Below are 26,129 nucleotides of genomic sequence, written 5' to 3' on the forward strand. Positions count from 1 at the left end.
AACTGGACAGATGCCACTCTCGGCTCACGTAAACAGACATGCAGAACAGCTGAGACGTGCTGTTACTCTAAGCTACATCTCGACTGGGTTTTATGGCTGAGAGGTGTCACAAACTCTATCTGTCCCAAGCTGTCCTGAGGCTTCCCACACCGCAATAGTCACTTAAAAACTCTTCGCGCTGCACAGGCATGCAGCGAGGAGCAGCATTTCTAGTGAAAGGCCTGACTGGCTGGAGGATGCAGATTTGAAGAGGAGAAAGGCCCATTTAAAAAGTTTTACAGAATACAGCCAAAGGAATGTTTTTTTTGTTTAATTCCTACTCCAGTTGGGTTTTTTTGCCTGAGCCACAGCACCAATTTTATGAACCTGTTCTTTGACATGGAATGTGATGCGACTGGCAGGAGTTTACAGGGACAGAACACTTCCCAGTGCATCTTTGGACTTTCCAAATTTTTTTTTTTTTTAATTTTCTGTTTGGAAATTTGCCTGGCTGTGGCTTCCAGCCACTGAAACTTATTCATCTCCTAAAGACCCCACTGTTGTCAGCCTGAATCCACCTTCCCGAGTGGGCACTGCTCTCATATCGCTCTTCTCCAGGACGCAGGTACGTCCCCGCTGGGGTCAGCGAGGCTGGGTGGGTTTGCGGGAGATCAGAGCGTGGCTGCATGTGCCCGGCCAGCCCTGCTGCTCGCGTTGTGGAAGGTCTCGCCGGGGAAACCAATACCCCCAGCTTCGTTCCACATTCCTCTGCCACGGCAGTGCGGCCAAGGCCCGTGCGCTATTTCCCAGCTCCCCTCCTCTCCTTCCCCTCCGCTGGCCCCAAACGCAGTCCCTCCTCGCTGCCAGGTCTCCACACTCCTCCTCCCCAGGACCTGCACACAGCAGTGGCACTGAGCACCCAGCCCAGTGCATTGAGGGGGGAAAGGACACCCCATAATGCTGCAACAAATCATAATGGTGGGGAAAAAGACCCAAGAGAGCACACAGCTGCCTGCAATGCTGTGGAGTGGGCGACAATGGCCAAGACCTTTCCTCAGCAGACAGCTACGCAACGCAAGCTGCCTTCCCCAGCACCCTGCAGAGGATACAGAGTTAATATTTAACCCTTCTGGGGAATCAAATGCCTTGGTGAGACACCAGCCAGGGCTTTTTCAAAACGCATCCAGAAAACAGCCTTAAAGTAGTGCGACAAGTGACTGTGCTCAGAGGATTTCACCTTTCCGAAGTTTACGACTGGAAAAATACCATCTACATGTCATTTACATGCTTAAATATAGTATCTTCTATTGGGAGAAACAAACAAACTGACAATGTGATACTGTGATACCTCGTGCGCACATGGTCTTTTATCTGCTGGAAAGTTATAAAACTCAACATAACAACAAAGCTAAAAGAAGAGTGGCTGTTAGGCTCTCAGGTTGGCTGTTAGACAGAATGAAAAAATACTCTCGGAAAAGTGCTTTCTCTTAGAGGGCAGTTTTTTCTTCTCTGAATCCTTCAAATTATTTATTTATTCTTTAAATTCCAAAATGTCAGAGCCAAATAGTTAAGCTCATATTCTTTCCAGGAGTTTTTTTTCATTTAAAGGAACAAATAAACACACTACAGAAAGCTAAAGTAATTCCTGCACTACCCAAAGCACAGAGTAAACTTCTGCTCCAAACACAGGGAAAAGATACTATCAGCTTTCATGTTCTTTATCATGTATTTTTTCCTCTAATGTCAAAGAGGAAAAGGGATATACCTTAAACGGTTGCCTATAATTAAACTGTAACCTGTTAGAAAGCCAAAAATAATAATAAGCTCCACTGAGCATGAAGAGAGCGGCACATTTTTTCCGTGTGCAGCCCAGCTGCCACCGGACGATAGCAGAAAAGTTAACAACTACACAAGACACTCAGATCAAACCTGCGATAGAAGAGAGTTACGTCACGCTCAGAGACTCACCGCTGGATGCAGGGCTCAGGGTAGTACTGCAAGGTGGTGAAAGGTGCCGGTTCAAAATTCATTTCCTTCAAGCCCCTCTTTGGGTACAAACCAAAATAAAATAAATAAATAGATATAAAGCCAGCAGGCTAAAAGCAATAAGGTCAAGTGGTACACGAGGTACAACTTTAGGGATTTATTTTACACTTGCGAATGGGTGGGATCTCCCAGGGGCTTGGCCAATGGGATTCATCAAGTGACCTGAGCATCACCACCAGTCCCTCCTCGCCAGCTGGGTATCTTCTGCATGGATATTTTCCCCTCCTCTCAACATCCTTAATAAACTTCGGTGTAGGTCGGCCACACTTGTTGTTGGGAGCTCATCTGGGGCATCTCTGAACTTCTGATCTCACCAGTCATTGGTTGCCTTGCTGCCTGACTTCACAGTTTAATTTTGGCAGCTCTTGCGATTTTGCAGACTGCTGTGGCCGTTGGTCATCTTCGTCTCCAGATGGCCGGAGTTTCCTCTGCTGGGTGCAGTGCCCGTGCTGAATTTCATCATACTTTAAAAGCTTTCCTTGTCAACTCTGTGGCTAATACCTGCATAATGTTGCCTGGGGAAATTTTCAGTCTCTCTCACACCACAGTTCAAACAGTCTGTTGTGGTCACAGTTTCAAAAGCTGAATGACAAAATATAGGGAAATTCCTCAATTAAAATTAACTCTGAACTTTTACTCCTCTGCCTCCCCTTCCTGCCCTCCCCCCAAGAAAAATATCATAAGTAATTGTTAACATTTCCCTCTATATCTCTTGATCTTTATTCAAAAAGAATTGAGGTGATATAGAAATCTTTCATTTTTTTAGTGTTCTGTAATAATATATACATTTTCCACATGAAAACCAGTAACAGTTTCAAATAACTTGAGGAGGACAGAAGAATAAGAAAAAAAAGAAAATAGGAGTCTCACATTCTTCAGGCCACTAAAGCCTAAAGAAACAAGAATGAAGTCCACCAAAACAAATTACCAGAGATGAAAAGCAGATTCAATTTTCCTGAAGGAAAATAAAAACCAGGAAGGAAGACTTTAATCCCCTGCTCCCACCACCCCCCCCTTTTTTTTTTTAATTCACACAGAAAAGCATTCAGCAAAGAAGCCTGATTTGTTCCCCTGTTTTTCTCCCTCCATGGCTTGTCCAAATAGTGCAGGCTGTAAACCTATCCTGGTTTTGTGGTTTTGGAGAATGAATGAAATATGAATCAGGAGCTAAATTAAAATGGATTCCAGCAGGAAAAAATACCGTCCATGTAACTATGCACAGTGGGATTGCATCTTGAGGCGGACGTAAAGCTTTGTGTACATGAAGAGAGGGGAAGGGGCTGCCCCATAGCTCACCTACAGTGCATCTTTTGTGCTGATGTCAGCACAAACGCCAACTTCCCAAGCAAAAGCCAGAAGCCTTCTGAGACAGCAGTGATTGCCTCTTATTTTTCCCCTCTGTGTTTTCCTTGTAGGAAATTTTCGTTCGAAGAATGTCATGTGGAAACATTTTCTTTGCTGCCTGTGCCAGGGTGGCAGGGGAGCTATTTCAGACTTGACATTCTCCACCCACACTCAGCCTGATAGTTCCTAACATCTGTGAATTGTGAATCCCATCAACTCGAAAGGCTGATCCCTGGCCAAGTCCAAGCAGCCTTTGTTACGATAAGTGGCATTTGTGAAGGAAGAGAGGCTGGAAACGAAGGATGTATTTATTAACTGAAATTAAGGACTCCCTTGCTGCTGGATGCTGCTTCCTCTGCCTGGACTGTGGAGGAGCAGTGATACGAAACACCTTTCTTCTCTTAGGCTGAGCCCTAGAATACACACCAAACCTCGTGGCGTGCATCGCCGGGGAAGCAGCGTGGAAATGTCCAAACCAGGGTCTGCTGGGGAGGCGAGAGAGGGAATCACACCAGGGTTTGTGTACACACGATGCAGCCCAGGGAGCATGGCTGCAGAGTGGCTGCATCCCCTCCTGTTGCTGGAGTCACGGCTGTGCTTACCCCTGTGTCACTGAGGCAGCAAATACCTCTAGGGAGGGGGCAAGGAGGGCCAGGAATCAGTGCAAACTTGTGGTCCACACTGCTATCCTGACTCTGGTCTAGGCTTTGAGCATCCACTCTTATCCAAAAACATAGCAGGCAAGTCCTCTCCCTGCGCAAACCATTTGAGCAAGAGTCTGGGCTCGTGCTCTCTTGGCCCCAGGACTCAGTTTCAATCTGCACCCATGGGTGTAAGTACGGATACTCAGCCTGGATGAGACGTTATGCTTGCTCCCAGAGACAGACCAGAAGCTTGTTGGATTTCTTCTACCATGCCCATGGTGGGACTAGCTGTTACCTCTGCAGGCTTGGCTTCAGGAAAGAGTAGCTATGCATCTCCCAACAGCCTAAAAGAGTTTGTCTTTCCTGACTGATTTCAGCCTAAAAGGAATAAACCTCATGCTAAAGAAAGTTGTGTGAAAACAGCTGTTCTTGTGAAATCCTGCTTTACCACCTTCTCCATGGGAGCTAAAGGAGAGTCTTTCCCAGCATGGCCTGGGTGACAGGGCCAATGCACTGGGAGCAGGGGAAGGCTGGACAATTCCCACCTGGAGACTCAGACCCTCTCTCCTGGTTCTGGCCAGTGTACTTACCCAGCATGTACCCAGGTAATGCTGCGTGCCCAGATCACACACCCTACGGGCTTTGTGAAGTACAACAGGCAGCTTCCAGAATTGATGCTGCGGGGCTGCCTCTGTCTCCAAGGAAGGGCCTGACCCCTGGTTTTACACTACCTGAACTCTGCACAGCAGAGAACCCCTTGGTATCTCAGACACATTAATCACAACTCTGCTACAGCCCAAACTACTGAGCCTGCGATTCCTGCTTTTAATGCTGAACATGTCTAGCAGCACCGCAGTCAAGAAGAGGCAGTTAGTCTCCATCTTGCAACTCACACCAAAAGAATAGCTTCTCCTGTAAAACCATAATTAATTTAAAAAAGAAGCACCACATAATTGTAAGGAGTAGTTGCTTGGAGCTGGGCTCTCTTCTCACTCACAAGGCACCGATGGGAGGGGGTGTCTAGCAAGAACATTTCCATAAAAACTTCAAAAGGAGCCCCCAGCTGCCCAAGGTCCTTACCAACATTCGTGCCTGGGGCTGAGCAAATGCAAATAGCTCAGTTTGGATCATTTTGGCGGTGCACACAGCACCTGGCTGCTTTTCCCAGAGAGCTGGACATTTTCAGCCTCCCACAGAGACTGGGACATGTTCTGAAGCATTTCAGAAGGTCTACCTTTTGCTTTTCCCATCTGGAAAGCGAGGCCATGGAAATCCGATGGTGACAGTGCACAAAAGCCACCTGCAAAAGCCAGCAAGTCTCCCTATTTCTCTTCCCCAACCCCAACACCCTTCCTCCCTGCTGCTCGCAGCCAACATTTAGCTGTGGCTTGATTCACCGTAAATTTCGGCAGAGATATCTACCACTGCAGTTGGACTGCGTCAAACTGCTCTCAGCTGCAAGGCCCTCCTTTGCATAGCGCAGTCCGCAGTGGAAACACAAGCCACAGGGTGTGTATTGCCAGTACCCCATGCATAGCTGGGAGGCTCTCAAGGCTCGATGGTATTTGGCCAACCCCATTTGCACTGCCTTAAAGAAAATGTACTGGGAGATGAAGCCCAAGACGCTTGAAAGCTGATGATTTCATTGGGGGTCAGAGTGGGTATATGAGGACTAGCAAACTTCATCACAGCAGCCTTGGAGCGCAGACAAGGGGAGTTTTTGGCAGAAGCAGAACTCAAAAGTAGTCAACTCAAGAGGTAAAGGGCTTGCGATATCCTCAGTGTTCGCTGCCCTCCCTGGGAGGTTTCCTTGCTGGTAACAAGGGTCATGCTAATCTAACAGCAGCAGGCACGTGTCCCGCAGCAGCAGGGCGGAAGCCGGGGTGTCAGGGATCTGTCTGGCTAGCGGATTTACAGCCGAGACACTCGCGCTTGCGGTAAGCAGGCAGCACAGGGATATGCGGAGGAAGCATGTGTGTAGGTGGGCGAGAATGCAGGGCATCACTCTGCCACTGCTGCTTTCACGTCTGGGAGAGAAAAACAGCCAGAGAAACAGCTGTGGACTACTCTCCTGTTACGCCTCCGTGTACTCTCTCTGGCTTCGATTTAAGCTGTCATTGAAATGACCATGAGATTATGTTTTAGCAGAGGCAAACATTTATATCCTCGGGAGGAGATTGATGGGGATTTATAATGGTCTCCCCACCACCACCCAAATTCAACACCAGGACGCCTGTGTCCTAGCCCCAGTCCTGAAAGGTAGAGACACAGTTCCCTGACACCTCTGCGGCTCCAGTCCTGATCTATGGGTCTGAGGACCTCTGAATGGCTTGGAGCAAAGGAATACAGGAAGGGGAGATGCCAACTTTGCTCTGAGCCACCTTTGCAACTTCTGGCTTCATGGTTCGCCTGGAATCAGCCTCACCCTTTACACCAGGGGATGAAACAGTTCATTCGCAGCTTGGGGTTTCCAGGGGAGTGGTTGTGGCCGGTTTTGGGGTTTTTTAAGTTCGGATGAATTTCTTTTAAGAGTGAGAAGTCTGTGGGATACTTGGGGATTTTTTGTTAGAAAAAGTTGGAGAGGGAAATAATTCCCTCCCACTAGCAATAAAATGTCTTTAGCTTGGCTGTCAAAGGGAACCAAAATACAGAGTGTCAGCGTGCCTTTTGAGCATATTTTCCAATTTCAGCTAAATGTTACAGATGTTTAAACATCTCCGAGGTATTAAGGTTTTAGGAGTTTCATGAACATAAGCAAGAAGAGGAAAGACAACTTTTCAGTAACTCCAGGGAAGGAAAAGAGGCGACAGGAGTACGACCTGCATAGACTTTGGAGGATCTACCTGAATGCTGCAATGGTGGAAAAAGCTTCTGTAGCAATCCACGTTTTGCCTCCAGCCAACAGGGATCTCTGATCCCACTGTTCCAGAAGTGTCAGATTTCTGGCTTTTGGTTCATACAAGCCTTCCCCCTCCATACTGAGAGACAAGGCACAGGGAGAACAGCAAACTGAAAAAAATAATAAATAAATATACCGCAATTCTACACACAATCTTCCCCATTCCCCCAGCACCTTTTGCGCCTAGTGCAAACACAAACCAGTAAAGAAAGGGTATTCGTACCCCAGCCCCTCCACGCTGGCACCGCCTTGCGCAGGGAACCCAGAGATGCTGGTGGGGAAGTGCAGGCCTCAGCCCAGGCAGCAGCCCTGGGACAGCGCAGCGCAGATGCAGCTGGAACATCCGAGGTCCAGGGCATACTTGGTCACCGATGGCCAAGTCTGGACCCAGGACTGGTGACAGCTCAGTAGGCGAGAAGTCCAGCACATCCAAAAAGAAGCTGACAAAGGTGTCTCAATGTACCGCTCACCGCATCCTCCTCCTCCAGCTAAATCTGAACATATGAGTGCTAACAACTGTGGACTTTAAATTACACACCAGCTTCAAGCTGCTGCCTACATGTGACACCACGCACCTGGAGCTCATGTTGGCCATCAACTGCTATGTAGAGCTAGGAAGAAACAAAGGAGATGGTGCTGTTCCAGCCCTGCTCAACAGGACAATATGAACTACTGTCAGAGCTGTCCATCTGCCTTTGGTGTCTCCCCTGTCACACCCGTAGTGTCAGAGCATCATCCTACTCACAGTAAAGGACAGTATAGTTTGGTGTTTTCCTCTGCAGGGATAACAAATGGTTTCATGAGGCACAAACTGCTTCTTGAGAATTTGTTCCCAGGATCTTGTCTCAGCAGGGACTCAGATGACACCCATTGTAAGACTGACTACCCCACAGTGGAAAAGCTGAAGTCTTCCACGTTCTCCCTCCTCACCATCACCTGCTTTGTAGTCTTTGTCTGTCACGACATGCCATAGTCCTCTGCTTCAGCAACCCTGAGACTATCAGTACTTCCAAGCCACCCAGAACAGCTACAACAGGGGCTTCCCACTGCTTCCCTTTCCAGTCCAACCCCACAGCTTCCAGTGAAGCACTTTTTTACTCTTCTCCAGTTGTCCCACATGTTTATGGAGATTTCCAGCTCCCAAAGGACAGTTAGTAGCTTCCCTTGTTTGCTCAAGGCTTTCTCATCTCCCAGGTTCGAGGGCAGAGACTGGTGCTAGGAGCAATCCCAGAACACCCATCTCAGCAGGTTAACTGGTACTGTGCTCTGGACCTCCCACAAATGCTGGCTTTGCATATTTCCTAGGGACCACTCTGAGCCAAAGAGCCTACCTGAGGCTGGCTTCGCTTCTAATGTGCCAGCCTTTGTATCTCACTGATCCGCCACCAAGATTCTCAGAGATGCAGTTTCCTATATCACAGTTTGATGGTAAAACCTCAGTACAGCTATGGATATCCCCTCTTCTGGAGACATTCCCACCACTGAGGGACACATTGGGTCTTTTTTTTTTTCTTTCTTTTTTTCCCCAGAACTGAGGGCAGTGGGAACATTTGCCCCTTGTTTTTACCTAGCCAGAAGGAGATAGTGTGAAAGCGGGCTTGAAGCTGAACATGCATTTTGGAACCTGCAGTCTCCATTCTCTTATCATGGAGGAGTCAAACAAAACTAACCGTAAGGGTAATGCCACCAGTGAAGAGCAGATATAAACACTCTGGGGGTTTCTCTTAGCTGTCACTAAACACCAGGGTTCTTCTCCCTATGAAGAGGGAGCAAAAGGAACCAGCTCAGAGACCAGCACCAGCCCACCAGCACCCCAAACTGGAATTTTGCTACATCTCTCTGGCATGCCGTGGAAAACAAAAAAAACAAGACTTATGGTATTCATGCAATTGTGAAGAAAGCAAGACAGAGAGCAGTGACTATCGCGATACACCTGAAAAAAGGCCAAAAGCAGGCTGACCTCCTGCGGCCAGCTCTCCAGCAGTGCTGCTGTCCCAAGAGAGCCTGCCCTGTCCTCGAGAGCTGGCTGGACACCATGCATCTCCTGCGGGAATCTCCCACCATGGGGAGGGAGTGACAGACCTGCCGGGAGAGGGAATTTCCCTCCCTGATGTCAGCGCAGCTGTGCCACCATCTCCGGGCGTTCCTGAGACATAGCGGGGCCACGGCCTGGGCTAAAGCTGGGCTGGGGGCCGGAGCGCCCCGGGACAGGTGGCTGCACCCCGCCGTGGGGCTGGGGTTGCATATCAAAGGGGTGGCAGGGGCTGTGTAGGTGGGAGGCTTGGCCTCCCCGTACAGCTGCCACGCCACCATGTCTGGCATTCTGGCGAGAACAGCACCACAAATACACACGGTGTCATCACACCCTCCGGAGTCAAGCCCAGGTTGGTGACAGAAACCCTGGTGACCACATCCTTATGGGTGAAGGCCTGCCCTGACTCTGCTGTGCAGCGGGTTGGGTGGCAGAGGAGGGCAGGACCAGGACCTCCCTGCACTTCTAGCCTCTCCTAGCACAGGCTCACACTCATCCTCTTACACCAGACCCATCCCAGAGTTTTCTCATGCTCTGCTCCCATCTCCCAGGCTTTCACATCAGAAGCTACCGAGTTTGGTGAACAGGCGTTGGGGATATGAGCTTCTGAAATCCTGGTGACAGCTGGCAGCACCAGACCACCAGAAAATGAAAGAAGGAAGAGGTTTGCTCCATGCAAAGGCAAGGCAAAAGCTTTCAGCGAGTTGTCTGCGTGGAGAGAGAGATCCACTCACAGAGAAAGTTGGTAGTGAGGATGGCATTTACTATCATGCTCAATGTGGGACACAAAAATGCAATGGACTGAATATTGCTGCATCACTCGTCTTTCACTCCCTCTAACTTCTCCTTGTGAGTCAGAGCTGAGCTGATTCGTAGCGATGTCTTGCTGCTATCATCCCCTGCTGCCTTCCACCTCCTGTATGCTTTGCACGAGAAGAAACCCCTCTGTCCTTCTGGCAGCATCAGAAAATAAATCCTCCATGCAAAAGCATGTGTCTTGGACGAATTTCTTATTTCCAAACAGGATACACCAAAAAAACAGTGCTTGGCTGGCAGGGCTCTAGTTCCCAGCATTAAGGCTATGTCTGTCTTGCAATCTGAGGTGCAAGCACAGCTCCTGCAGGCATACCCAAACTAAAGGGATTAAAGCTAGTTCAAGAACCAGTAGCAATTAAAACAAAAAATCCCCAAAGCATTAACCACTAGCGATGGAAGCCCTGGTTGCAGACCTGCACATCCTCTGCTGAAGCTTGTGCTTCTACACCTTCTCAGTTCACCCAGATCACCATTAACATGGGTGTGTTCACACAGGTAGTAAATTGCCCTCCTGACTGTGCTGGAGATACAGCCCCAGAACACCTGCATTTAGGGGCACGGGGCTCCTTTTCCAGGCTAGCAGCTTGAAAAGCAGCAAGGGCAGGACAAGCTCATCTCTGCTAAACGAAATCCACTTAATCAGTGAGAATAAAGTACATGGGCATAAAGTAAGGGTTTGGTGCCACTTCAGTAATGTGTGAAAGTTAATAAAACCTTTTATTGCCTCTCAGAGCAAAGCTCAAGAAAGCTGAAGAGCCCGTGTTTCATGTCTTTATGGAAAAGATAATGACTTAAGGAGGGTCTTTTGCGTTACCCCCATCCTTGCACTTTGATGTTAGTAACCCATATACGCATCCTTTGGGAAGAAAAACAACCCTCATACGTGATACGATCAAAACTTTGCACCTCACTTTTTCCAAAGTGAAACAATTTCTGCTGTGTCTCAGATTAAGCATGACATACATTGCACCCTTGAAGCAGGCAAAAGATCAGCCTTCTGTCCCAAGCTCTCCACTCAGCCTTCAGCTTTTCAAACCAGGGTCATGTCCCCATTGCCATGGGACAGCAGAAGCCAAATTTGCCCTTTACTAGGAAGCAGACCTGCCAGAAGCAACAGACCATCTGGGTAACACCAACTGAACAAGGGGTACCCAACACAGGCAATCCCACATCTTTAGAAACCCGATCCCTCCTTCTGGGGGCTCAAACCTCCCCCAGGCAGCAATGCTGGTTCGAGGTGCGGCACACAGTGGGTAGATTGACAGCGGACAGTTGATTTTCAAGAATCAACCTCTTCAAAACCTCAACGATGTAACGTGTTTCGAGGCAGCATGTATCTGCCGTGCAGGGAAGCGAGTTATTGCGAGTGCACGTAACAGTGCCATCTGGTGATCCCTGCCATCGGGTGACTGACTGGTGTGCAGCCCCCCAAACCTCCGGACACGCGTGGGGCCAGATCCGAGGGCCTCAACGGACTCTGCTTCGCAAAGCCTTACTGCTGAGTGCTGCTGCTGTCATCTCACGGGGAGGCAGGTCAGAAATACTCGATCTTGGAGTAAAGATAAGGCTGCCTACAAGCTTGCCTGAACCGTCCTGCAAGCAGGAGTCTTAGCAAGGCTGAGCTAGGTCCCTCCATTCCCCTTCCTGTTACCCTTCATCAAAAGGCTGAGTGAGCCAAATCCTGCCTTTCGCAGTGTCTCTGCAGCCCCTGGACTTCCCGTGCCCTTTTTGGGGGGCTGTTCCAGATTCACTTACAGACCGTGGTCTCTGCGGCTGTGGAAGCACAGCTCAGCTCTGTCTTGCAGGGGTACACTAGCCCTGGTGAGCGAGGGTATTTTAGCCCCTAGGCCTACATTTGTGACAAATGAAGAGCTGAGAAAAATTCCTGCCTTTTAAAAAAGAAAAGTCACCCTTCTTAAGGGCAAAGCTCCAAAGCACAGTACAAGTTGCTCAGATAGCATCAGTTCCGAAAACCTTAACACTGCTTCAGGATTTCCAGTCAGCATCCACAATCTGCATTAGCTGTGCTATAAGTAGCAGCTTTTGCAGGTCCCGTGGAGCCCACCTACCGTATACACAGCTCCTGCACCCAAATCCGCTGCAGCTTAAGACAGCACCAGAGTGACAACCTAAGTGCACGGCGTGTTGTCACCATTAACCACTGAGCAGTTACGGGCTGCCTGTGTGCCTACAATCCACAATAAACAGAATCACAGAATCACAGAATCACAGCATGGTAGAGGTTGGAAGGGACCTCTGTGGGTCATCTAGTCCAACCCTCCTGCCAAAGCAGGGTCACCTACAGTAGGCTGCACAGGATCTTGTCCAGGCGGGTCTTGAATATCTCCAGAGAAGGAGACTCCACAACCTCCCTGGGCAGCCTGTTCCAGTGCTCCGTCACCCTCAGAGGGAAGAAGTTCTTCCTCATGTTCAGATGGAACTTCTTCTGCTTCAGTTTGTGCCCATTGCCCCTTGTCCTGTCGCTGGGCACTACTGAAGAGAGCTTGGCCCCGTCCTCCTGACACTCACCCTTCAGATATTTGTAAGTATATATTAGGTCCCCATGTCAGGTAATTGACATTCTCTCAATGCTCCCTATGCAAAAGATGCCACCCAAGTCCTCCTGACACAAGTCCTAGAAGAGCAGGGGCCACCCAAGGCTGATCTCCACTTTGAGAAATACCTGTCACTTGACACAGCCCTTGCCAGGCTGCTGGAAGGGAAGGAGGGGACACCTCCAAAATCTCTCAAGCAGCTCTAGGCCTGGCAAGTGCATCATTAATCTGCTAATGGATTCTCCAATATCCCAAGTAGATATAGGTGAATCTTTTTGGCAAGTCATCTGAGAAGATACAGAAGGGAAAATTAATATAGTCTGCTCACAAAAGCATTTCCTCTCATGTCTTCTCAGTCTCCAGAACAGTGCTTGGTCTTGTGGGAGAGCTAGACTCTCCTACCCTTGGCAGGTTGTATTACAGCCGTTCCTCTGCCCTAAATAGATGTTTAAAAAAAAAATTGCAAAAACTCAACAAAAACATACAAAAAGTCCCACAACAAGTATTTCCACAGTCTGCAAAGCACATAGTAATATTGCTTTTCGTGTTCCTTTGCCTGATGCTAACTCCTAGCCTTGCCTCCAGGAAATGAGAAGCTTGTTCATTTGCTTCCAGTTCTAATGTTGTGAGGTCTCTAACAATCCATATTTGAAAGCAGTGTTAAATATGCATTAAATGATTATTACTGATAATGCCATTTAAAACAGCTTTATAAATAAAATGTGTTCCTGTCTAAAAGCAGCTAATTAGTGACCCTTTCCAGTTAACTTATCCTAAAGCATTAGTGATCAATTAGTAGGCAGACAGGCTTTAGGAAAGTCTCTTCTAAAACAGATTGCAACATGCAGATTCTGTGCTTTTAAAATAATTCACTTGCCTTTTTCGCACATGATTTCAAGTTACTAAGGTGAGACCACACCAGACAACTTAATGCATAGCAATCAAAAATTTCCACACAATCCTTTAATACAGAGCCATGTCCCTATGTCATAAGTGATGCAACAGACTTTCCCTGAAGTCCCAATTCCTGCAACTGAAGCTTAAGCCCAGCAAAGAAAGAATTAAAATTCTTTGGTTGGTGCTGAATCATTGGCTGCATTAGGTTATTTTACTGTCCATTAGACTTTAATTATAACTAAGCTCTAGCCATCTGTTTTACACCTTAATTATAGATGCAACAAATATTTCACAACTCCAACCGTTAAAGGGATCTAAGAGAGCTCAGTCTGTGGTGTGCAAGGCTGTCTTCATTACGACCATTCACACTCTTTAAAGTGCTGGGGGAGAGGAAGGAATACTCTGCTCATGAGGCCTGCTCGTCTTATTAATCCCAGGAGGCCTTTGCTACATCACCTTTCACACCTCTTGAAAGGACTGCAAACTACCTTCTGCCAGGGCATAGAGGGCCACAATGGTGCTACCTGCTGGTGACCTATTACTCAGACGGTGCTGGTACCAGAAGAGCTTGAGAGAAGGATGAACAATTCAGATCACCTGCTAGAAGCTCATACCCTGGAGCATCAACAGTTACAGCATTTGGAAAGGACTCTGGCAGATAAGTTCTGGGCTTTTTTTGTTGTGCAGGCTAAAAGTGTTTCCATCCCTAACTGTTCTCCTGGCTCCTCTTGCTGTGGCAGTTATCACACCATGCGCATCCTACTAGGATGAGTCCCTGTGAGTGCTTCAGCTGTATCACTGCATGGACCAGCACCTCATCAGCACGAAGAAAAGTGAAATTGTCTTTAGATATCATATTGTCTTCAGCTGCTGCTGTTCACAAAGCCCTCATCCTGTCCCCTTCATGCCTGCTGGAGCAATAATCATCTCAGCATGATGGCCAGGTAGGGAGAAGAGTTGAATGACAATGTGATAGCACCCTACCCAGCCAGAGCTGCCATGCAGCACAGATGGCTTAGTGTGAGAATCGTTACTAACTCTCCCCACAGAGCCAGGGCTGGCTGCCCTTGCCCATAGGCTGGCAGATAGGCCAAAAGGAGAAACTCGCTGCAGACCCTGGAGCCCCTCAGTTGCCTTCCCAACAGCTCTGCCCACTGTCAGAAGACACAGCTGCAGCTGTCTGACTGTGCCACCACCTCCTCCCTGCCCAGTCAAGAGCTTCAAGCACACTTCTCGCTATAGGGTGTGCTTGTGCCTACACAAACCACCCTGGAAACAGCCCAGTGTTTTGTAATTATGCACACCACCACTGACCTAGGCAATCCCTTGACCAACAATAAATAGTCAGATGCCCAGTGAGATCCAGAACAGTTATTCATCACAAAAAGATTTTGTTTCACAGCGGCTGTCTGCAACTGCATTTGTACCCAGGTGTGGAGAGGAAGGTACCTCCTTTTCAGGTACTCGCCATGGGCTACTTTTTGTTTGTGTGTGTCTAGGGAAAGCATGAAGAAAGTGGGAGAAGAAAATGTTGAATTCAGAACTGAAGTTTGAATGTTTATATTTGTTAGTGTACCAGGAAAGAGAGAACTTTGTAGACAAAAGAGAAATCTAAGAAATGGTAGAGTAACCCAGAAGCATGTACAGTTTTCGTAGTGTGATTTCACATAGTTATATTTTAAATTATCTCATCTCCTGCATCTACAGTAGGTTTTCAGATGAAATCCAGTGGTTTCTCACCACAGTCATATCTAAGACCCTCTTTACATTTCAGTGCATTTAGGTATATGCCCAGATTTTCACTCTGAATGTAATGTTAAAACAAATTAAGAAGACAAGTAATCAACCAACGCTCTTCTGCTGTGCTTTGACAAGGACCCAAAACCACCAAGTTTCTTGTGGTTTTCTTCTAAAATCATTATGACAGGGTTGAGTGGAATCACGAGGCAGGTTTGCCAAGTGGTTTTGTTCCGAGCATATAATAGAGTCCGGAGTCAAAGCATTTATCTCTGGCATCAGGGCAAGGGATCACAGTGTTTCTGTGGGTACTCAGAACCATGTGCTTGCATGTCCTAGCCGCTGGGTGATTATATATTACACAAGGTGATAACATGCACACTGAGATAACTGCAGGAGACACCATGCACGGAAATAAACAACTCTCCATGATTTGCTTGAAGTTAGTCCCAGACCTAAAGCCGGAAAGTCCTGCTCTATCATTCTAGTTAAACTTCAACCTGCAAGCAAAGCAACAACAGAATAGTATTGGTTGCTTCCACCTCAAGGAAGAAACAGACTAAAGTCTAGCATTTTCCAAAGACATCCTGATGCTTTCCAGAGCCATACGCAGAATTCCCTTTACCCTCAGGCAAGCCATAGTCTTACTTATCACCACAAAAGTCCTGGAAACTGATGGCTCCCTTTCCGCCACAGAAGCCTATTTGGTTTAGACTTTGATGTTGCAGTGAGTAACCATCTGAGAAGGGTCCAAAGCCAAATCCCACAAGTGCAGCCCATGGTTGAGAGTGCAGCCTGAAGTTCAAAATCCAAATATAAGCAGAGGTTCTAAAGGTTTAAGAGTAGTATTAACAGGACACATGGGATCCAGATCTGGGCTGAAACTGTGCTTATTCAATTCACAACAGAATTCTCTCTGACTTAAATTTTTGCCATAGGGATATGATCTTCAGTTTAATTAACAGGGTACAGCTATATCTTTCCCCTTTTGGTACTTTTCCACTTTTCATGCCCTGGGGAGTACTCAGGAAGAAAACAGCCTGGGGAACAGGTATGCAGAAATCTCTTTTAACGCAGTAGTCAGCATTGAGAGCAACTTTCCCGGTGTTAAGAGGCTGAAATAGATAAATGTGAGAAAATGTCTGTAAGGAAGCTAAATTAGGGGACCCGCTTAAGGAGATTAAATAATTCACTGTGGCATTTTTCAAGAGCTAGATTAAAAACTAAACAATCTCTTCATTTGAATGATTCCCCCCTCCCCATACAAGGATTAAAACTAGCTTACTTTTCTTCCCATCAGTGATCAATTTTATTCAATATGATTTCTGTTTCTGATCTCCCTTTTTGCCACCCAGTCAGTTTCTGCATCCACCCAGAAACCAGCCAGATCAATACCTTAAGCGCAGAGAAAGGAAGAGAGCAGCACAGTGAGAGACTGCAGTACCAATGGGAGCCATTTGCTTTCAGTCAGCACATCAGATGTGTGGTTTTACTCACAGATGTAATACAAATTCTGAATCAAAAGCCAGGATTTTCACCACCCACCACTCTATATTCACTGAACATCATCAAGCAATAAAATCAACACGACGTGCTGGGAGATTAAGTTATGCTCCCTGCATAGCAAGGACAGCTGCACTGCACCAAGGATACACTAACGATGCAGAATTTTATTGATTTTGACTGATCTCAACACTGTTAACCTCAAGATGTGTGATGTTAGATGAAGATCAATAGTGAAGAATCTGGACGGGATAAACTACTAGTTTCTGTCGACACATTTGGCGCGTCTGTGGGAGAAGTACATTGAGCTGTGCTGCCCTGCTCTCCCGAGCAGACACATAGCAAGCTCTATCCTGACCCGATAAGATTCAGCTTAGGACCAAAAGCCACGCAGTTATGTGAGCCTGGCTGAAAGCCAGGCCAATATACCCAGCACCAACATAGCCACAGCCACATGGCTCAGACCAGATCTGGCATTTGTCCAGACCGGAGAGGGGCTCACATCTGTCTACAAACCCTACATTGCCAGCGTCTCCATCCAGCAAGATCTGGTCCTGCAAGGCTCTGTGCTCAGGATGTGCCTCATCCCTCATGATGCATCCAGCACCATCTCTGGTCAGATCATCCATAAACTGTAAGAGAACCTCTCACATTTCACCGTGGCTGAGAACTGTGCAAAGGAGGCTAGGGAAGGCATTCAGCAGGTTCAGGCTGTCCTTAGATGATGCAGCTGACCTAAAGCAAGTGATTTGCAGGTGACTGGATAGTAGTAAACAAGTCATCCTGCCTGCAGGGGCAGAAAGCATCACAAGTATGCAAGTTACAGTAACTTTCCAGAAAAAGAGAGGGAGGAATAAGTGGAGACCTGCTCTGGGATGAGTAACTGAACAGAGTCATCTGCCCTAACCGCGGTGCACCTGCTCTCCAGCTCTCTTGTTCCAGCCCTCAGCACCCTCACCTCACCTTCCCAGTGCTGCCACATCAAGGCGAGCACAAAGCTCCTCTCCATGCCTGAGGCAGCTCAGAAAATTCCCAGCAGTGCAGGAGCATGAGCAGGGAAAGGGGCAGAGCTAGGACAGGGAGCTGGGAAGGGTGAGAGAAAGGGCAGGGAGCACTGCAGTCGCTGCTTCTGTTACCACATGGAAAGGATCAAAGGGAGCAACAGCCCCTTTCTGAAAACATCCCCTGCCTAGCAAGAGGCATATGGGCTAAGGTTTCCTCCTAGCAGGCACACAAGTGATGAGGCCACCAGCATGGCTTTCCAGGGCTCCAGTCACAATGAAATGGAGAACAAATTTTGCCAGGACTGCCTTGCCATTGTGGCAGGCAGATAACATAGGCAACTGCCTGTGGTTAGAGACAGCCCTAGAGGCAAGAGCAGCAGAATGCCTCTTGCTAGGAGTTTCTGAAGAAGATCAAAGAGGTTTGGACCAAAGGTATAGAAAAAGATGTGTAAGAATGGGGGGGGGGGGGGGGGGGGGAAATCAGTGACACTGTCGGAGGAAAGCAGTCCTGAAGCAATGAAAGAAAGCCTGACTATAGCAGAGATTGCATCCAGCACAGATAGACCCCAACAGAGAGGATAGGCTGGAGTCCCAGAGTTAGGGCTGTAGAGACTCTCTGAAGACCTGTTTCAGCACATGTCTCCTCCAAAGCTGAATATCTAGGTGTAGAAACTTGGGCTGGCAAAAATGGATCACCAGTGCCTTCCCCATTTGTGCAACAGGTCTGAAACACCACCAGGGGAAGAAGTATCTTGACAAGGGTACACTATCATTGGCCTAGCGTCTGTCTATTGTCAGTATAAGCTATTTTTTTTCTTTCCAATAAGGTTGGGTCACACAAGAAGTTGCAATTTTAATTCTTTTGGATTAATAGGCCGAGCTGAGGGAGGGCAAATGCTGTCGTCTTGGAAGTTCTAGTATATGCTATATCAATGATCTTAAACTGATCGTACAACCATGATCTTGTACCAGTCCGTGACCTTCAAAGAATGAGCTTTTGCAACAGGCTTCACCACGGAAAGCACATGGACATGGATGAGAAGTCTTGTAAGTGTCACATTGTTTTGATGCCGTGAAAAGCTGGAGTTGAAGACTCAATAGTCAGAGGGCTATTAAGCAGGTATTCTTTGTTGTGGTGCTGGGCACACGGGGGATCTCTCCTACAAATGTGCGTGCCAAACACTCTGTCATTTCAGGTTAAATACAATCACAATATACATACTCATTATATTTCTGAGAAATGCTTAGCATATTCATGATTTTTCCAAAAACAAATTATCATATGTTAATGTCTTTGACGTGTGTCTGTTAGCGTCCTCAGGTGGTCTTTGTGGGTCCTAAGATGAAGGCTTATACTCCTCATCACAGTGTCTGCTGGTTGACCTTTTTTTCTGTGCAAACTCAGTTCTAAGATCAGTATACCGTGTCCTTCCAGGTTGTTTTGCTCTGGTCTTGTTGTCCTCTTGGTGCCTCTTTATCTCTGTAGCTTGGTGCATCTGCCCTCCCAAGGCTGAGCTGTCTGGGGTAGAATTATTTAGGACCCTCTCTATCTTAGAGCTTTCCTGTCTTCTCAAAACGGCAAGTCAAGTTCGTCTAAGTAGCGTTATTTAGGAGCCTCTTTATCTTAGAGATTTCCTGTCTTCTTAAAACAGCAAGGATCTACTTTAGTTTAATTACAATCCCTCTGGTAAGTGCAAATTTTACATTTACAGGTATCAGTTTCCTTACAGACCCATACAGATGCACCCACAGATATATTTGGTATACATACATGTGCAGTGAGGGAGAAAAGAGAACTCACAAAATATACAAAACAAGGCAGGTCCTCAGAAAAATCATGGAGAAAGTTCTTCTCAGATGCGTGATAACCCAGATGCTGGGAACCATGAAGCTCTCTGTATTGAACCTGGCAAATGAAAAGGATTCATCAAAAACGTCCTAAGAAATACTGGGCTCAAACACAAACTTTGCTTTCTGTGGTGAATGACCTGCTAGATATTGAACACTGTGCGTTAATTGCTGGTGCCAAAGAGGAACGAGTCACAGAAGACTACTCCAGAAACATCAGAACTCAAAATATTAATCCATGGTTTGCAAATGAATGTCCCTTCGATCAATGATGCTGACTTGTGTTTGCAAACGTGGAAGCCCCTGAGGCTTTTATGGGAGTGAGGAACAAAACTGCCAAGCTGTCCTGATCCAGCGCAGCACAGTGGTGCGCACAGGGCCGCTGCAAACCAAATAACAGACAAAATCTCTTCCTGCCAGAGACAAGCAGCTAAACATTTGGTGACACCATATCGCTCTGGCAGAACAGGGTGAGGATAAGCCACATGAAAGCTAACTTGTCTACACTGGAAAATCAGCTGGAGCAAGTATTGTGAAACTCTGCCACCTGCCACTCTGCAGCGGCTCTCACTTGGCCACTCTGTTGCTGAGCAGCAGTAGCTTTAGCTCAGAGCAATTCAAAGACAAATCATCATCTCCAGGCGGCTGGTCTTCTGCTTTGTACCCACGACCATGTCACAGAGTGATTCTGGGCTGGTCACTGTCCTTTGGCAGACAAAGGCCCAGTACTTGGACAAAGTCTGCCATTCTAAAGCAAGATAATTATACCCAACATCTTTAGCAACAAAACAATTAATTCCTAATTCCTAAAGCTCTTACACAAATAAGATGGAGATAAGAAAGAGAACAAATCCTTTGCAAATGCAGCAGAGTGTAGATTGTCTGCATACGCCTCACTTAATTGCCTATTCAAAAGGAACAAAGCTTCTTTCACACTGTGACTCCAAAAATTAATTAGTCTCAGTTCTCATTAAATAATGATCCAGTTCAGCTCTAATTAAATTAGGCAATCAGATGTAGTCTAGCCATTGAAGGTAACTAGCTCCTTTTCCCTGCATCTCTCCCAGGCTTAAGCAGAGGCAGGGGTGCTGGCAGCATCCTGCAGCCCCGGCGGCCCTGCCACTGAGCATGCAGCATGACCAGGATGCCCACCGGTGCTGGGAGAAGTCGGCAGACAGGAAACCTGCTGGACTTCAGGTCTTCTGTTGCAAGAACTAATGCCTTAGGGAGGACTGTCTTCTCTGCAGCAGGACTACGTGAATTCAGAGTTGTATTTCAGCATGATCTGCTTTTTGTCACTGCTGTGTTCAGCCCCAGGTTCTCCACATGTCCCTGCAAACTCCCTTTCTCTGGCAGCCAGAGGACACTCAACCTGGCTCAGTCTTTGTGCTCTTCGGGGTTTCCCAATGGCAAGCAAAAACCCCATGTTCTGGGCTTCGGCTAGAGGAAGTGGATGTTCTGCCCAGTCAGATACAGCTTCCCTAAATAAAAGGAAGGGGAAGAATTTTATTACATCACACTATCATCACTGATGCTAGCTCAGAAACTCTGCTCTGTAGGAGCTCGACACAGCCTTCAGCATGGGTTGCCTTCTGCATGGCCGCTTGAGGACGGTGGGATCTCATTCACTGCGCTATCTTACTTGCTGAGCTGGTGTCTTGTGAGTTTCATTATCCTGTAGCTGAAACAGGACAATTCACCACCCACATTTTCTGCTCTTCTGTCTAACCCTGAACAGAAGCTTGAGGGAGAAGGACCAAGCACACCCCTGCTTTAAGGGAGTGGGTTACCGCACACCAGGCTCACCAGGTCCCTGTATTCAGCACTTCACGAGGCTGCAATTTTTCCAGCTCTGGAGACCTCAAAGCCAGAGATGCTAATATTGCGTTTAGTGGCCTAGACACTTGTCTTTCATTAGGTACCCAATTTTAAACTGGAAGAAGCTTTTTGTACCCACAGCTTCCTCAGGTAACGAGTTACACGCTGTGACTGGTCAATCTGCCAAGAGTAGCAACTCAGATCAGGGGAAAAGAACATGCATATCTGCGTGTTTCACTGTCTCCTTTGGGTTGCTCTGCACTTGGCAGCCACCGGTCTAGTTTTACACTCCAGCTCCTGAGACCAAATGAGCATGGAGGCTCTAGATAACTTTCTCTATGCCGCTCACTAGCTAGCTGACTCCTAACATACTTTTCCTCTCTTTCATGTTTTTGAGGCTGGAGTCATCACCTGATTAGCTGTTTCTTCTATGGAAAGAGCTTCATGTCTTCACTCATCCATTGATTCTTTTGCAGTTTGAATGGATTACCAGAGACTCAAACAGTCCCCCCAGAAAATCACTGGGAAACACAAAGCGCAAGTAACTTTTTCTATTGTAACATTTTACAAATCCCAAGAGAAGGAAAAGATATAGAGGCAGGGAGATTATAACTGTTTATAGATCAGCAGTGTCAAATCACAGATAAGCACTTCAGAGAGTTTGCATAATAATCTCTGTGTCAACGTGCTGCCAATAAAACATGACTGAATAGTAACCTTGTAAAATCAAGTCCAACTGTCCAGCAAATAACTACATCAACTTTCACAGACAGCATCACTGTTCAGTCTAATTTGAAATGTCACCTTTGCAAATGAGCTCATGCCGATCTCCCTGGCACACTTACACATTTAGTTCTCCAAGGCAGCCATTAGGTGCCAAACACTGTTCTCATTCACTCAATAAATGTTTGCTCTAGAAGAAAGGCAAATGAACCTGCTGCCTCCTCCGCCACTTATTTCCCAGGCAAGTACTGCAGCAGCAAACCCCAACAAACCTCCATGCTCTGATCTGTGGAAACTTGTAGTGTTCCAACAAGTTAAAATTACCCTGAACTCCCTGCAATCCGAGAGCTCCCAAAGTGCCCCCACATTAAGGAGATTACACAAAAATGTGAAATGCTCGAGTCATTTAAAATTGCCATGTGATCAGCACAGAGTAAATGGACATTACTGGACTGCTTTGAATGGTTCTGTAAAGCCTTGTAGCTTGGGATTCAAGCAACACTACAGATGTACGCACGTCCCTTAAGAGGTATCAGATAGAGATGGGAAGGGGCAAAGAATAGCTGTAGTAGGGAGAAACTCCTTGGCTCAGGTAAGGTCTGTATGCCAATCCCATCCACATGCTGCAATTCTTCTTACTTGAGAAGACCTTCTGGGAATCAGTGAATGGAAGCCATTCTGTATAAGATATATATGTAGTGGTGCTAGTTAGCAATGTGAGAACATGGGGAACAGGACAGGAAATGTAAGCCACTGAAGAGAGACAGACCTGCAAGAACTGAACCATTTTCTCAAACACAAGTAATGAAGTAAGTGTTCCCACTTGCATCCCTATAGCACATGTACAGAAAACTCCAGAGAGCTGTTAAGATGCCTTTCTTCAGTCTGGTTCACTGTAACAGTGTCTGGACGCTGTGTTCCCATCTCTCCTTACAAAGGTTTCAGCAGAAGGTAGTACTGTCTTTGCAAGAAAGCTTTTAAGAAGATTTTGGTTGTGTGCTTTTCCTCCTAACCATCTACAACATCCATACTCTCCTTGCCATTGGAAGAGGTGAGCTGGCTGACATATACTCAGAAAAATCAATTCCTATGAATTTTATGCTGCCTAATGGCCAGGTACATAGCAAAAAAGTGCCCAGTGCTCGTTCAAGGGAAGGCTGCAAGAAGTGGTCCAGTTTTTACCAGATTTAGGAGAACCTTAATGAGAACATTCATATAACTAGGATATAGGAGAAGTACCAATGGAGGACACTATTTTATCAGACAGTGGGGAATCCATTCCTCCATCAGGCGACCTGTGCTGTGAGTTTATAATACTTATTGTTACATTGCAGCCTCAATACAATTCAATAGGGGAAAGAAAGTCCTTGCAAAACAAAACAGAAAAAACAAACCTTGCATTAACCACCACACAAAGCCCTAGGAAATCTGACTTCACTGTCTGCCAGTCACAGAACCCACTTACCTGTTGTTAGAATCAAAAAAATTCATGATCCATCCTAGCAGGGAAGGAAGAGAGCCTGGGAATGGACCCATTTTACAAGCTTTTGTATCCCACTTGCGTGAGAGGGAAATGGTGCCGGTGGTTTGCTGCAGAAGGAAACAACTCTGGGCTCGTACCCCAGATCCCATGCTGCAAGGAAAGAGGAGACCTGGTGATGCACACAACATATGTGCAGATGCAGGGGAAGTCCTGCAAAACCCAAGTCACACAAGGTGATTTTTAGCTGCTCTGCAGGTCTGATTGCAACCCACATCACTGCAATGAAACTACCTACCAGAGCTGGGCTTTTGGAGGGACACAGGTCTGAGTAGGAACATCACACTGTGCTCCAGGGAATGCCCACAAAGATGTGCACCAGGGACACCCAACCTTTTGCTGAAAAAAGTCATCATATTTTAAGATGCAAGATTAGTTGCTTTGGACATGTAAATTTGGATGAGCTACAGGATGGGTGTGTTATTTCGGATGTCAAGTACTTTTTTAAGTTACTGTCATTTCTTAGGGATGCATTAAGGAAAGAGGAGGCTGGGGAAGGAGAAGACTGAACTCCCCAGATGAAGTATAAATACATTTTCTCAAGCTCAGAGTGGGTTGGGGGGAGCATGGCTCTGTACCGAAGACTCCTATTTAATTGCGGTGAGAGATACACAGTGGACTATTGTCTTGTCCAAGGAATCGGAGAAAGACCACATTGCCAAGCAAATCAGCACATAGCAGAAGTCTTTTCCCCTAAAAGCAGCTCTTTATGCAAATCCAAAGCCTTTTCAAAGCCAGTGAAAGAGGCACCCAGAGCTCACATTTATGCAGCAATGACGAGTTGCAAGAGAAGGATTTGACGTCTTACATTGTACATATGAGGATTTCAAGGGCTTTTGACTTCATCTAATCAAAAGCCGTTTTCACCACAACACTCAAAGACTTTGAGTGAAATCAAGATAATTTGCCAAATTTTCTCTAGGTAAAATATTGCTCCTTGTGTGCCAAGTTGTCTAAAAAGAAAGAGTAACAAGTTTTAGAATTTTTCTCTGCTATTAGCCAGAAACAAGAGTTAAACCACTGAGGCTTCAGTTTTCCACAAAAATTCAGTTCAATTAGAAAGAAAAGAAATGCATAGGAAATCTTACAGGGTGTCCGAAAACAGGGACAGATGATACAAAAGCTAAGACAACTCGAGCCAAATCAGGGTCCTGTCGTCTTTTAGAGTAAGTAATGTCTCCGTGATTGAGGTGTGGATTTTGCAGAAGTTCAGTCTGAGCTGCAGACCTCACAGAGTTCCCACACAGTAGAAACAAAAGCAAGAATCTTTCACGCTGTTTGTGAACATTCTGCCTCGCCCAGTTCTTAACAGGAAGCTTCACATTAACAATAAGAGAAGCAAGATGAATGAACACTTACACACTCCGCAAACCCATTCACTTTTAATGGTTTTATGATATAAACCATAGTAGTCACACAAGTGTTTCAGGGAACTCACATTCTGTACGTTCAAAATGAACCAAAACAGTTCTGTGGCATATCTTGTCCCTGCACTAACTTGCAGACAATCTTGAGCTGATGCTCTGGTTGTTATTACAAACAGCATGCACACGCACTGCGAAAACTCAAGAACAGATCTGCATCCCATAGCCCCCCTTTTCACATAGCTTGTGTCAGGTATTGATAGAAAGGGGGCGGGGGGGAAGTAATCAGTCTTCTGTTTTGTAGAGATGAATGCAAAGTCATATATGATATGCTGTGACTAGCCCCCAAAAGCAACCCTACACTGAGGAGCTTGTAGGAATTTCCCACTGACCACCTGCTCTTGAAACTGCAGGGGGAAATCCCACATGCTCTGGGATGAAGGGAGTTCAGTTAAAAACAGCCCTTAACAATTACAGCTGCAGGTTATTTTTAAATGAATTCAGATGATGAATGTGAAATAGATGATTTCAAGTGAGATAAGCAGGGAGATTCTTACCCTTGTCAAGAAGCGTAGGGAGCACGCACTTTCCTCAGCCAGCCTAGAGAGGAACTTTTTAATCACTGAAACAGAAATTATGAGTCCAAGCTATCAAGGTCTTCAGTGCTCACAACAGCCCCAGGGTGAACCAGAAGGAGGTGCTGGTTCTTGTCTCTGGACAGACCTGGAGGGCCCTGAGGAACTTCATCCTTCAATGACGGACTGCAGAGCTGGTGCGCAGCTTTTCCTGTCACATCAACGCTGTGGCTGTCCTCAGCCCTGGGGAAGGGAGAGGGGATGTTCTCACTCTTACTGTGCTGCAGTTCAACGCTGGCTACAGACTCCTCACACAACCTCAGATGCACTCGTGAAACTGTCTGGGCAATAGTTTCCCCAACAGAGAGACAGGGACAAGATTTCCTTTCTCCCACTCTTCATCTTGTCCATCGAGACAATAAGTCCTTTTACATGTAAGACATGCTGTGAAACAATAAGGCAGCCAGGGCTTTTGGTAATGTATGGGTATGAGTAACTTAACCATGGCTTTGGTCCTGCAGTACCGCCAGCTACTTTTGACTTATCACTGTGCATTTGCGTGGGTAATTGGATGTGGGAACAGAAGCTTTGTAGGCACAATGGATGCCCCCTTAGAACTGACAGAGAATAAGAACAGGTCTGGTAAGTTTGGGGTATTTTCAACAGAAGCTGACAAAAATATTCATTAATCTAGAGACACTGTATGTCAGGCTGAACACTATCAGAGCGATAAGGACACGTAGCTACCAAGACGGATACCTCCCCACACCACAACATCGTTTATGCAGATTCTGAGCTCATTTTA

At 46.6% G+C, this 26,129-nt stretch overlaps 1 protein-coding gene across 1 annotated transcript in view; it reads right to left on the reverse strand.

Annotated features, from left to right (window-relative positions):
• The window catches only part of TP63 (tumor protein p63), a 104,253-nt gene extending 102,244 nt beyond the window's left edge, over window positions 1-2,009 (reverse strand). The window contains exon 1 of the mRNA XM_009931665.2: window positions 1,948-2,009. Coding sequence (XP_009929967.1) covers window positions 1,948-2,009 — 62 coding nt within the window. The remainder of the gene's footprint in view (window positions 1-1,947) is intronic.
• Window positions 2,010-26,129: the final 24,120 nt, after the last annotated feature.

This window comes from Opisthocomus hoazin, chromosome 4 (assembly GCF_030867145.1).
Source record: "Opisthocomus hoazin isolate bOpiHoa1 chromosome 4, bOpiHoa1.hap1, whole genome shotgun sequence".
NCBI classification, from domain to species: Eukaryota; Metazoa; Chordata; class Aves; order Opisthocomiformes; family Opisthocomidae; genus Opisthocomus; species Opisthocomus hoazin.